Consider the following 14,172-nt stretch of genomic DNA (forward strand, 5'->3'; position numbering starts at 1 on the left):
AAAACTTTTTATCCTCACAAGCCGAATCCTTTTTCCCTGCCCGAACCAACCATTCAGTAAAAAAGAAGTGTATGTGCAAGACACCATTCACTGCTGTTTTAGAATGCTGGATGAGTCTGAACCCACTGAAGTCAGTGCTGACCACAAGAAAATACTGCAGGTTGAGGAGCAATTCTGTCTCAAATCTAAAGAAATAGCAGGTGGGTACCATAGAAACAGCTGCCCAAAAACATAAACATATTGTGAAGACAGAGAAAGAGAAGCCTGCATCTGCTGCTATAACCTGTAGGTCAAAAGAACAGACTGAGGAGTTCCTTATACTTTCACAAATGGCTAAATGTATTTCTTCTTTCCCCAAAGGCCTAAGAGCTTTACACATGGCACAGTTAGTTGTGTGTGAAGAATGTTTTAGCCCCAGACCTAAAGGTTTAGCTTTTAGCAGTAGACAGACCCTGAGGATTTAGTATTTGTTATCCAACAGATTCAGTGGAAATACTAGTGACAGATTAGCGTAATGCCAATTTTTGTCTCCCTTCACAGATCAGACAATTTGAGAACAGAAAGTACTTTAGTGTACCTTAATTAAGAATTATTAATGAAATTGTTTTTAGTCAGCAGTTTCCAGCCTCCAGCTTCTAAAAGGCTGTCTAGGCAGAGGTGACCAGCAGAAAACAGACAAAAATAAATGAGTAAAGTGGCATGTTCCAGCAAAGAACAAAGCTGCAAAAAAAGCAAGCAAAGAGGCCATTTGAGGTCTAAAGGTGCAAGGGAGGAAAAGAGGCAAAAGAGCGGCCACTGACTGAAGAAAGAAAAGTACAGAGAAGAGCTAGCAGAAAGGAAGTAAGAAGAGCAGAGATGATGATGGCCCTGCAAGAAGCCCAGGAAACAAGAGGGGTCATAGATTTGTAAGGTATATTACATGTGGGTGAATAAAAACATCGCTATGATAATACTAGGATAGAAATTCAGGTGAGGTTAAAAACATGGCTACAGCACCTGACTGAAATCAGATGTCTATGTAAGGGAACCAGAAATCCTCCATACAACAGGGAACAATAAATAGAAGTGCATAACACAGCAAAAGATGCTACACTATTTAGCAAACACCATAATTCATTTTTTTAATTGACAATCAGTCCTCAGTTTGAACCAACCGAACCAACTTCAGCCATTTCTCTGCTTTGGCTGCAAGTCTGAATTCCAAATGGTGATAGCTGACATCACTTTTCAAGAAAGTGATATTCTTGTAACAGAGGTACAGTTTTTAATCTGTTGCAATACATGGCTGGTAACTTTAGAAATAGGAAAAAATATATATAGAGAGAAAAAGGATTCAAGACAAAGAATCCCAAAAATACATGAAAATGAGGAAAATTGGCATATACAGAACAGTCTCCTTCTGACCCTGCTTTCTCAATACATTTTTCAAGACATCTCTGTCAATACATAAAACAAACAAACAAAAACAAACAAACAAAAACAAACAAACAAAAAACATAAGAGAAATTCTGCATGCCTATTTGAATAGCACAAAGGGAGAAAAACAACATGAAGAAATCTTCTCCACTGCTTCTGCAGGGATTCAACTTTCTGTTACTGTCTTGCTTTCCTGGTGCTTCTAAAACTGACAGGACATGCTGGTGTGATGGTCAGTTTCTGTTTATCTTACTACTAGTAAAATAGACTCAAAAAATCCTGCTGCTCTCTCCAGAGGCAAGTACAGTAACATGCATGGAATATCACTGGAACAGACAGGAGAAAAAAAAAAAATAATGTCTTGTGTGAGGGAAAGGGCATATGCCAGGTCAGTGCAAGAAGCAAGGTGGAGGAGCAAGGGAAAAGTTGCAGGATAGGGTGTGGGACTGAAGGAAGAAAAAAACAAAAAAGAATCCAAGATAAATTTTCTGTTCAAGAAAGCAGATACTCTGCAATCACAGCTGATGCAAAAGTAAAAAGCTCAAACATGCTGAACACATTAAATGTCATCTCTGTTTTCCCAGTCAAATGAAGCAAAAGTATAGAAGAATTGAAAGACAATGAATGCTTTCTAATTCAACACTGTCATTCCCAAGATGACATCTGTGATTGTCCACACAGTAACTGAGCTGCTACATCTGCTCAGAAGAATCTCAAACATTTAGTTAGAACTGTCTTATTTGCAAGTTTGAGATTCTTCCCTTCTTCGGCATCTTTTATCTGTTTCTGCCCTTTGATCAGAACTAATTATAGTGCTCTGTCTTACTCTAAGTCTGTTAAAAGTTTCAGAAAATGGAAATGTGGTTTCATAAAGGCCCAAATCTGCAATAACTTTCTAAGAGCTTTTTGGTTTGATTAAGTCTACAGATAGTTGTTGCATGTTATAATTAATGGCAAATAAATAGTTATTGATATCAAAACCAATACATACAAGCTCCAGTTCCTTAAAGTGCATAATTCAAAACATCTTTTTCTCATTGAACACACTTATCTACTTCACATCTTCTGATCTCTTTCCATTTCCATTGCCAGCAACAAATAAATTTGAATTTTGTTAACACAACATGAATAGCTTTTTCTCCCAAGACAAATGTCTTCCTGATTTCATTTGTCTAAAGCAAGAAGGACAATCTTTTGAATGGCATACTTGAAAATTATCAAAATCAGGGCACTACAAAAGGCCATTCCTGTAATTCACTTCAAGAGGTGAGAACAAGCTCTCAGTGGTATCAACCCCAAATAGAAATCAAGGGAAACAGACTGCTTCCTGCAGCTGCTCCAGAAAAGAAATCAGTGAATTAGATATCTTTCTGACACTGCTAATGATGAGAAAGAGATTACACTGTAGGTATGTCTAGCAAAATCAATCAATAACATCCTGTGCTAAACTGGGACTTCATTAGCTACATTCTTTTAGATTCTATTTTTAAGTAATAAGTAAAAATTCTGTTCATTCCCCAGAATGGATTACTAATTATCTAACCTAGATCTGAAGTCACGGAACTTTGGCATTTGTAATAAATATTTGTTCTCTATATACATGATGATAATAATCATGTTTATATAGATTACAGCAAGGATCCGAAGACCTGAAGGGCTTTATTTGGAATAACTGTGAGGTTTTAAGGGATTATGCAGAACCTAAGGCTGATTCATAGCATTTGAAGAGCATGCAAGTACAAAATACACTCACTGAATTTTTCAGAGTATCAGTCCCTCTAGTTCTGTGTTTAAACAATCATTGCAGTTCATACCACAGCAATACAAGTGTGTTCTGGGAAAGTATATCTTGTCACAAAAGGGATGAAATTTACTTGGGTTATGGCAGTGAAGAATTGATAGCTGTGCATTTCTTGAGTGATTTAAACACTGAAAAATTATTGTCACTGATCTGATCTTTTTCAGAGAATTAAACAATCTCTCTTTCCCTTTGGTGAAAACACTTCTTTCTTCTAATCAAGTCAAACACATATTTCTTTTTTTTTTATCTCTGCCTTCTTGGAAAACTACTCCAATTTTGCTTCATGAAGGCTGGAAGATTTCCTTACTCATCATTTCCCTATAGTCTATCATTAAAAAAAATCTGTATAGGAATGTAGGTACAGTATTTCATTCTAATAAATTAGCTGCAATGTCTTCAAATTATTAGCACTGCTAAAGCACATAGCTTCACTGATGCTATGGGGCAAAAAGAGAAAAAAACATAATGATAGTGATGATGATGATGATAATAATAATAATAAACTCCAACCAAACCAGTTAGTATTGCTGTTGTTGGTAGGCAAATAGGATGTTACTACTTTATTATTCTTTATCATTCTTTCTCAAGATCATCAAGATCATCTGTTGAAACAAAGTAAAATACAAAGCCTGGTCTTTACATAAAATATAAAATAAAATTTAAAAAAATAATAAATTAAAATTAAAAAAATTTAAAAAAAATTAAAAGACCCGAAGGCCCACATAAAATCCCCAACTCCAATGCTAATATTATCTTCAGTTTCCAAATAGACCTTTAATCAAATGGGCAGTCAAGCCAACAAAAAATTCCTTAATGAGACCTTCAAAGGGATCTAAGTCTTGGTACAAAAGCAGGACTTAATGTCAGTGCTTAACATTTTGATGGTCTGATTTCTTGAGGAATTCATCAATTCAGAAAGTAACCTCTTGAGGCTACTTGAACATTTACTAGCAGAGCAATTTGTGCTAAATTCTTCCAGCTCCCACCTCAGCATCCTACTCACAGAGTGAGGGGATTATGTTCGTATTTATATGTGGGCTTCATCCATGACAATAGAGAGATAAGTAATTTAGGAGCAGTAGAAGAAGATTCAAAATAAGAAGTGAAAACACAAATCCTTCCCTATTCTTACTGATGAGCAAATGACATTCTTAATGGTTAAATAAGAGACTGGATTCTACTCCCTGCTCTGGATTTGGTGTAGAGGGAATCAAAGTGAAGCAAGGTCCCTCTGGTGAAGTGTCTTAAATATGCATTTCATTTTTCTTAGTGACTGATAAGTACCCCAAATTAGCACGCACTCATGTTTGTATACAAAGATGACATTGTTTCATAAGCAAAATGCTTAAATGTCACTTTTCAGGGAGTTAAACACAGAGTAAAACCTTCTCTTTCACTTTCTGTACCATGTCACATAGTGCTATAGAATCTGATTGTACGATCAGTAATACTTCTGTGGTTTCACCTCTCAACTGCCTAGGATTGATCTCTACAAGTACTTCTGACACAACACTGCATAGCTGTGATTTAGAAGTGGAATAGGAGTGCTCTAGCAGATACTACACTCTGTGGAAGAATACAAAGGCTACCAAAGGTCTGGAGTTGGAACAGTCTTTGTAAAGTGACTCTAAATGCCAAGGCTACTGATAAAATATTTCATTCCTCTCCATTTCTTTACTTTCTCTTCCAGAGAAGTTTCTAGTATGCAGCTTTAGTGTAACCATTACCTGAGTCTACATCTATCTATGTATCAGGCCTAATTAGTTAAAAATACAGTGCTGAGGTCATTCCAAGCCTGCAACTTGGAGACTACATTAACCTTAGTCAATAACTCTATTATGCTTTTTCAGTCAGGAATAAAGATAAAATGATGGATGGGTAGTCCTGGAACCTGTTATCCCCTTTAATCCCACAGACTCCAGCCTAAAGAAATGAGGAGTCACACGTCTTCTGTCATGTCTCATCCACAACTTGGAATTAACTGCTCCAAGAGAGCACTGATTAGTATCTACACTCTTTAGACCTCATCTGTTCTTACTACCAGGAGTTAGTAATCAGTTACATGGACAGATAACTCACAGCTGAATAGAAACCATCAGCTGTTTTGACAGAGGCTTTTAAAACTAACTTACAAACCATGACCACAAAATAGTGATGCAAACCTCAGGGACTTCATATTCTCACCATGTTCAGTCACTGATAAAGCCAAGCACAAACTAAAACTCTCATGGCAGACAATGTATATAAGCTTTTTCAGGTCTGAATTTGCAGTGGTACTTTAAATAATTTTAATTCATTTACTGTTTTCTTTATTAAGATAGAAGAATTCCATAAAGATACAGCAGATACATCACACTGCAAACTCAAGTCACTTTTGCACCACTTGACATCAGAGCTTTATTGCCTGCTAGATCGTTCAAATGTTCATGGTTTTTGGAAAGCCTAGATTACCCTAGTGCTAAAGGGAAAACTCATTGATTTGAGAAAAAAGGCTCAGCATCTTTGACACATACTCCCTTTCTCACTCTGCTGAACCCATGCAAGGAGATGCAAAGAGCAGTTCCGCCTGATGGCACTCTTTAAACAGTGACACAGTACTACTGCAGCCCCAATGGTTATGTCTATTCTAAAAACTTTGACAAGCTTGGTGTTTAAGTGCTGCAGACCCAGCCAACAAAACACTCAATTCTAAATGTAAATCATATACAGAAGCTAACTAAGAAGGGCGCCAACTGCAAAGTTTAACCTGTGATGTGTACAGGGACTTGTATCAGTTTGGTCATGCTCTCTTAATCACTCTCCGTTCATTTACCAGTGAAATTGAAAATAGTATCAGTTAGCATCATTCAGGCTTTGCACTGCAGTGTAGTAAAACTGACTCACAATTGTTTTCTTTTCATCTCCATTTCTGCCCTACAGCAATGGTATTCTACCACATTTATAAAGGAGAAGGAAAAAAAAAGACAGGACTTACAGAGTTGTCTTTCACCAGCAGAGCACAGCACTGAATTCCTGCCAACAGCATTTTGTGGGGATTCCAGGCAACAGAATCTGCCCTATAAATTTATAAAAGAAGAAAAGAAGAAGGCACAGAAATTGCACCTTTTTATTTTTTCCCCCACACACCCACAGGTTCAGCAATCTCTCAAAGTAATAATAAGACTATTTTGGAAAACCCAGCTTTCATGGAGGCCATTAGGTCACATTTGTCCATCTCAGTCCCTGATAATAGTGACCATGAAGTAAAACTGCCTTACCTTTGGATACCATGAAGAAGTTTGCGATGCTTCCTCGATATCAAAGCTGAGCCACCCCAAGAAGCCTGTTGGAAAATTTACAGAACCAAGGTAATGTTATTGTTATAAATACTTAGTGCACTCTGATAATGCTTCATTTAGTGATTACTTGTCATATTTTATCTTATTTTAAATTTAGCTTACTACATGGTCAGTGGGGTAAATTTTGTCTTCAGTCTCTCCTACTGACAAGAAAGCTAACTGCTTGGAGTTATGCCTAAAATAGAGGAGCTGATGTTTGTTTCCAGAATGTGAAGCATAAGTTACATTGCCCTTTCAGTATAAGCAAGGGCTTCTGCATAACCATGTCCATTCCAGAATCAGAGACACTTCCAACCCTCCAGCCTAAACCTAAGCAACGAGAGAATAAAGCCCCGTTTTGTACATCTTCATCCTCCTACTTTCTTGCTTGTGAGAAATTCTCACAAACAAGAGAATAACAACCTCTGCCAACTGCAAAGCCCAAGCTCAGATACTCCGTGGAGTTTTTATATGAAAAGTGAAGTCTGCAAGAGCAGCATTTCTGTGACCAGCAACCCAACTGATGTTAAAATGGTGCAGCACTCACCACATCTACCTCAGGTCATCTAAGAAATAGGAGTGTGGTCTAAGCGTCAAATAAGCATCTCTGTAGTGAGTAGCTCTCCACTGAAACTCTTTTATCCTCTTATCTATTCCGGATGCCTATCTTTGAGTGACACCTTTTGCAGATATCTCTCTCCGTGCACTCCAGAAGGAGCCTAGACAACAAGCATATGTTGTACACACTTAACTTCACAGTGTCTTCACTAGACACTTCAAGTGAAGGAAGGTGACTCTCATCTGTGAAATCAGAAAGGACCAGATATCACCCACAAGCTGCAGCATATCTCCAGCTCTCAAACAACATTCATCCAGGAGGTCAGAGTGGTGTCATATGCTGTATTTGAGAAATTATACTAAATTTGAAAAAAGGATTATCAGCATTTATGGAGAAAGAATCCACATACAGTTTCCTGTGAAGTAAGCAATGCTCCTCAAAGATGCAGAGGAGGCATCACCCACAAAAGATCCAGATTCAGAGTATTCTAAGAAAAGACTCATATATTTTTGTTTAATGAAGAAAATCACCGCTGTGAAGGTTCTGGGTTTAAGTACAGTGAACTCATTCTTGCTTGGTTTGGGGTATTTTTGAGGTGTGCATTTTTATTTTATTTTATTTATTTATTTATTTATTTATTTATTAATTTTGTATCTTTGCTTGGGCTTTTCTTTATTGCTTGAAAAAACAGCTATGAAAAAACAGTACTATGAGAGCTGATCTATGAGTCAGTGTTAGCTTCACATGCTATGCATTAGGAGTAAGATCTTCTGTCTCGGGAAAACAAGAACTGTAAGGCTCGCAAGGGAAATGAATGGTTAATAACTTGTCCTAATGCATGCAGATCATTAGTTCTCATTAATGCGGCACACAAACACCACATCATATTTTATATTGTCATGCTCACAACATTCTTGCTGAGAAAAGGACTGCTGTTCAGTCTATATTTGCAATATAATAAAGGAAATGGTTTGTCTCAATCTCCACATTAAGACTGTGGTAGAACCATGACTTAAAATTGGGTTACCCCAGCCAAAATGATCTTCCTACTTACTGACAAATTGTGCTCTTCTTGTTCAATAACTCAGCCAAAAAAAAGTCATGAAATTATTCCCCAATTTTCACAATTCATAAACAACAGACTGACATACAGTCTTTTAAAAATATTATTCTAAAATGATTCTTTTAAAAATTACAACTAAAGTATTTGAAAAAGTTGGCAATTTCACACTGCCCTATAAAACAGAACTAGAAAAGCTCAGAAGCACTCATCCTACTGTGTGCTAACTCCAAAGGCAGGATCAGCCATCTCATTTCTGCCAAACATTTGTCATTTGTATAGATTAACAAGCAGTGAACACACTCAGCTTGTGATCAGTACCAAAATATAAAGTACAGAGAGACATTAACAACTGCTAGCTAAGCAACACTGTTGGCACTTCTATCTGCCCTCATTTTAAAAACTGCTTCTAGAGATCTGGATGAGAGGTACAACAGCATTGAAGAGCTGTACATCTCCGTCACCTTCTAATGTGTCCTGGAGCCACAGTAGCACGAGGTGAGTTTGTGCTTCATGTTTATTTGCTCAGATGAAGTGCTTAGGGATACAAGGCCAGAAACAACCAAAAATAAACACAAAAGCACCTATGAAGAGTGAGAATCACTGGCTTTGTCTGTTTTTAAAGAGTTCTAGTGATACATGCATGACTTAGCTACCTGATTTGTGTTTAAGCACCAAAAACCTACAGAATGAAATGTCAGTCCTAAACACTGCTACCTCATCTTATCTACAGTGACCATGGGAAACACACTGTTCTTTTCCTCTTTGCAGCAGCTCAGACATGCTCAAACCAAACCTGAAGTTTGCAAGAAGCCTCACCCAGTCCACCCTATGTCCATCTCCTACCCCTTGACATCATGGTGGTGGCTCTGCCCTGCTGAGCGGCCCAGCCCAGCCCTAGGCACACACCCATCACTCACAACAATCACACAGCAGTGAGCAATTGGTACTGCCTGGGCTGAAACCAGGACACGGGGAAAGCTCAGTTATGGCAAATAATTGTGTGCATAGTATTGGTTGAAGAACGACTTATTTGTAAAAGAATATATGACCAGTAGCTCAAAACAAGCCTTCCTTGAAATGTAGCTTTTGATTTGGACTCTGGATATAGCAGGTGGAGCACCAAGCAGAAATAATTATTTTATGTATTTTTATTCAAAGAAGCTGTCAAGATGTTTATCCCTATCCGCAAAAGCTTAAAGCTGCTAATCTGTGATGCACTGCAAACATCATATCTTTTTCTGGAGATCTGTTATCTAGCCAACATTCCCAAGCAATACATACAGCTGATTATTAGAGCTTAAACCTAGAGCACTATCGTTATTGAACAGTAACCTAGTTTTTTCACTTTCTTCTCCAAGCTGTCAAGATCTCAAATTTCTAATCCTGTCCTCCCACTGCCTCTTGTAGTTTTATGTTATCTTCATTTTTAGCTAGTGGATTCTTTTTCATCGCAGTTATTAATAAAAATACTGGATAACATAACCTAGGAAATATATTTCTTGATGTCTACTCAAAATATCCTTCCACTTCAGCAGTGAACCACTGATAGCTGGTCTCTGAGTGTGATTTTCCAGCCCAGCTTTCATTCACTACCACAGCTGCAGCTTGGCAGCATTTCTCTGTCATTCTAATGAGAATTTCCCATTAGTTATTGCCAATACATAGTAACATGAGCCTCTTCTTCTCCATGCATGAAACTAGAAAAGAAATGTAGATTGACCAATCTAGATGGGCACATTTTGTTTCTGGTAAATCTAGCTGAGAATAATACAGAGAGCATCCCATGCAACATAACTGGTAACTAGGTATGAGAAAATGATTATTTCATATGTAAGAAATCACTTACAGCAAACAACGGAAGTCACTGGGTGTTTGCAATGTGATTAAACTAACTACTTAAGCATGAGATAATAGGTTAAAACAGCTTTTCTGCTCTGCTCAGCCATGGGAAAAACTGTAAAAGACCAGCAGGGAGGTAACACCCATGTGCTTAAAGTTATATACACAATACAAAAGTGCTCAAGCTTGAGTGCATATTGATGATGTCAAACAACTAATTAAGAATGAACTCAGAATCACAGAATGACCCGGGTTGGAAGGGACCTCAAGGATCATGTAGTTCCAACCCCCCTGCCTAGCAGGGCCACCAAACATACGCCTTTACTAGATCAGGTTGCCCAGAGCCCCGTCCAACCTGGTCTTGAACACCTCCAAGGACGGGGCATCCACAACCTCCCTGGGCAGCCTGTTCCAGGACCTAACCACTCTCCTAGTAAAGAACTTCCCCCTAACATCCAACCTAAATCTTCCCTCTTTTAACTTAAAACCATTTCCCCTAGTTCTGCTATTATCAGCCCTTTCGAAGAGTTTGCTCCCCTCCTGGGAGTAAGTTCCCTTCAGGTATTGAAAGGCTGCAATGAGGTCACCCCGCAACCTTCTCTTCTCCAGGCTGAACAAACCCAACTCCCTCAGCCTGTCCTCATAGGGGAGGTGCTCCAGCCCCCTGATCATCTTCGTGGCCCTCCTCTGGACCCTTTCCAAAATCTCCATATCTTTTTTGTACTGAGGGCTCCACACCTGGACACAGTACTCCAGATGGGGCCTCACAAGAGCAGAGTAGAGAGGGACAATCACCTCCCTATCCCTGCTGACCACCCCTCTCCTGATGGAGCCCAGGATCCCATTTGCCTTCCGGGCTGCCAGAGCGCACTGCTGGCTCATGTTAAGTTTCTCATCTATTAGGACCCCTAGGTCTTTCTCTGCCGAGCTGCTCTCAAGGACAACTCCTCCCAGCCTGTACAAGTGCCTGGGGTTCTTCCGGCCCAAGTGCAAAACCTTGCACTTTGCCGTGTTGAACCTCATTAGGTTCACCCGAGCCCAGCTTTCCAGCCTGTCAAGGTCCCTCTGAATGGCATCCGTTCCCTCCACCGTATCGACTACACCACTCAGCTTGGTGTCATCAGCAAACTTGCTGAGGGTGCACTCCATTCCCTCATCGATGTCATTAATAAAGATGTTAAAGAGCACCGGTCCCAAGACAGACCCTTGAGGGACACCGCTCGTTACCGGCCTCCACCTGGACATAGAGCCATTGACCACCACCCTCTGTCTGCGGCCTTTCAACCAATTGCTTATCCATCTAGTTGTCCACCCATCAAATCCAGTTCCCTCCAATTTGGAGATGAGAATGTGATGGGGGACCATGTCAAAGGCCTTGCTCAGGTCCAGGTAAATGACATCGGTCGCCTTCCCTTCGTCCACCGACGCCGTCACTCCATCATAGAAGGCCACAAGATTAGTTAAGCATGACCTTCCCCTGGTGAAGCCATGCTGGCTGTCTAGGATCACATGCTCGTTCTTTATGTGATCAAGCATGTTGTCCAGGAGGATCTGTTCCATAATCTTCCCAGGCACGGAGGTGAGACTCACCGGCCTGTAGTTACCCGGGTCCTCCCTGCTCCCCTTCTTGTAAATGGGAGTGACGTGACCCTTCCTCCAGTCATCCGGGACCTCACCTGACAGCCACGACTTCTCAAATATGATGGAGAGCGGCTCAGCAACCACCTCAGCCAGCTCCTTCAGGACTCTGGGATGCACGCCATCTGGCCCCATAGACTTATACTCATTCAGTCTAAGGAGGCAATCTCGGACTTGCTCTACCCTTACAGTGGGGAGGGATTTACCTCCTTGGTCCCCACATAGAGGTATGGGGGTGCAAGACTTAGGGACGTGAAAAAGACTAGAATCCTGGCCACCAGTAAAGACAGAGGTGAAGAACTCATTCAGCACCTCAGCTTTCTCTTCATCTGTTGAAGCCATTTCTCCTTTTAAATTTACCAAAGTAGGTATGTCCGTTTTGGCCTGTCTCTTCTGGCCAATGTACCTGTAGAAGGTTTTCTTATTGTTTTTCACGTCCCTCGCCAAGTTCAGTTCTGCCTGCGCCTTCGCTTTCCTGATCCCACGTCTGCAAATCCGGACGGCATCCCTGTATTCTTCCCGGGTGACACAGCCTTGTTTCCAGAGCTTGTACACCCCTTTCTTCACCCTCAGTTCTCTCAGCAGGTCCTTACTGAGCCATGCCGGTTTTCCACCTCTCCTGCCCACTTTCTTAATCAGGGGAATGGAGATCTCTTGTGCTGCCAGGAGGGCATCCTTGAAGAGCAGCCAGCTCTCCTCAACGTCCTTGTCTTTGAGGGCAGCGCGCCAGGGGATCTTGGCCAGCATTCCATTGAGTAGCTTGAAGTCTGCTCTTCTAAAGTTCAGCGTCCTGGTCCTGCTCTTTGCCAGGCCCACATCACTTGAGATCACAAACTCAATCAGGGCATGATCGCTGGAGCCCAGGCATCCTCCAACCTTGACGCCTCTGACGATCTCCTCAGCGTTGGTGAGCAGCAGGTCCAGCAACGCTTGACCTCTGGTCGGTCTGTCCAATACCTGAACCAGAAAGCTATCATCAATGGATTCCAAGAGCCTTCTGGAGCTCTTGCAGCTCGCCGTGTGGTTTTTCCAACAAATGTCCGGATGGTTGAAGTCCCCCACCAGGACAAGAGCCCGTGAGCCAGACGCCTCACGCATCTGGAGCAAGAAAGCCTCATCAGCAGCCTCCCCTTGATCAGGTGGCCTGTAGTATACCCCTAATACCAGCTGACCTTTATTAGTCCCATCTCTAATCCTAACCCACAGGCTCTCAACCTGTTCTTGACTGTTTTTCATGGGGAGCTCCTCACAGTTTATCCAATCTCTGACATAGAGAGCGACTCCCCCACCCTTCCTACCTCGCCTGTCTCTCCTAAAGAGTCTATAGCCATCGATGGCAGTATCCCAATTGTGGGAGTCATCCCACCATGTTTCTGTGATAGCAACAATGTCATAACTTTCAGAGTGCATCACAGTTTCCAGTTCCTCCTGCTTGTTACTCAGGCTCCGTGCATTAGTATAAAGGCACTTCAGCCGGGCTGTCCGTCTCACCACCTTCATAAGCGATCCAGGATCTGCTAGAACAGCAGCATCCCCAGCATCCCCCTGCCCTACTCCCTCCTTTTGCACTTTGCAATCATTGCCCGCGGAGTTCAGTACAATCCCTCGAATGAACCGTTCAACCCCAGCAGCCCATGTTTTGCCCCCTTCCCCCTTCGTTCCTAGTTTAAAGACCTGTCAATGAGACCCGCTAATTCTTCAGCTAATACCCTCTTACCCCTCAGGGACAGGCTGCGTGCATCAGCAGCCATCATGCCAGGTGCAGTGTAGATTGCCCCATGGTCAAAAAAACCAAAATTCTTGTGTCTGCACCAGCTCTTAAGCCATCTATTTAAGAGATGGGTTTTATGGATCCTCCCTGTACCTTTTCCTGACACCACGGGCGTAGAAGAAAAGATCACCTGCACTCCGGCTCCTTCAAGTATTCGCCCCATTCCCCTGAAGTCTTTCTTGATGGACCTCAGGCTTTCCTTGCCAACTTCCTCACTGCCAGCCTGAATTATTAAAAGTGGATAGTAATCTGAAGGCTGAATCAACCTAGAAATTTTCTTTGAAATGTCCCTGACCCGTGCCCCAGGAAGGCAGCACACTTCTCTGCGGGTAGGGTCGGGCCGGCATATAGGGCCTTCTGTTCCTTGCAGAAGGGAATCACCTACAACAATCACCCTTCTGTTCTTACGTGTAGAAGCAGTCTTGAGGCTTCGGGGTGACCGCTTCACCTGAGGCAACTTCAGGGGTGCACCTGTCTCCCCACTCTCACTAGTCCCCCCCTCAAGTTCCAGGGCCTCAAACCGGTTTTGCAGAGGCACCTGGGGAGCCGAGGATGGTCGGGGTGGGGGATGCCCCTTCCGCCGAGCAGGTACCCGTTTCCACTCCTCCTCCCTTCTCAAATTACTGCTGGGGGGAAGAGAGGACAGGGGGCTCGCTGCAGTGCTGCCTGCTGGCTGGTTCCCCTTTACCACCTGTGTATGAGGTGGCAGGGACTGACATGCTCCATTAGGAGCTTCGGCTGAGTGTTGAGAACTTGAAGCTGAGAGGG

At 41.7% G+C, this 14,172-nt stretch overlaps 1 protein-coding gene across 2 annotated transcripts in view; it reads right to left on the reverse strand.

The window, feature by feature from the left end:
• GADL1 (glutamate decarboxylase like 1) overlaps positions 1-14,172 on the reverse strand; it is an 84,840-nt gene that overhangs the window by 40,521 nt on the left and 30,147 nt on the right. For both annotated transcript variants that reach the window (XM_072328533.1, XM_072328534.1), the window contains exons 10-11: positions 6,475-6,539; positions 6,192-6,273 (exon numbers count right to left, since the gene is read on the reverse strand). In XM_072328533.1, the coding sequence (XP_072184634.1) occupies positions 6,192-6,273; positions 6,475-6,539 (147 nt within the window). The remainder of the gene's footprint in view (positions 1-6,191; positions 6,274-6,474; positions 6,540-14,172) is intronic.

This window comes from Excalfactoria chinensis, chromosome 2 (genome assembly GCF_039878825.1).
Source record: "Excalfactoria chinensis isolate bCotChi1 chromosome 2, bCotChi1.hap2, whole genome shotgun sequence".
Lineage (NCBI taxonomy): Eukaryota > Metazoa > Chordata > Aves > Galliformes > Phasianidae > Excalfactoria > Excalfactoria chinensis.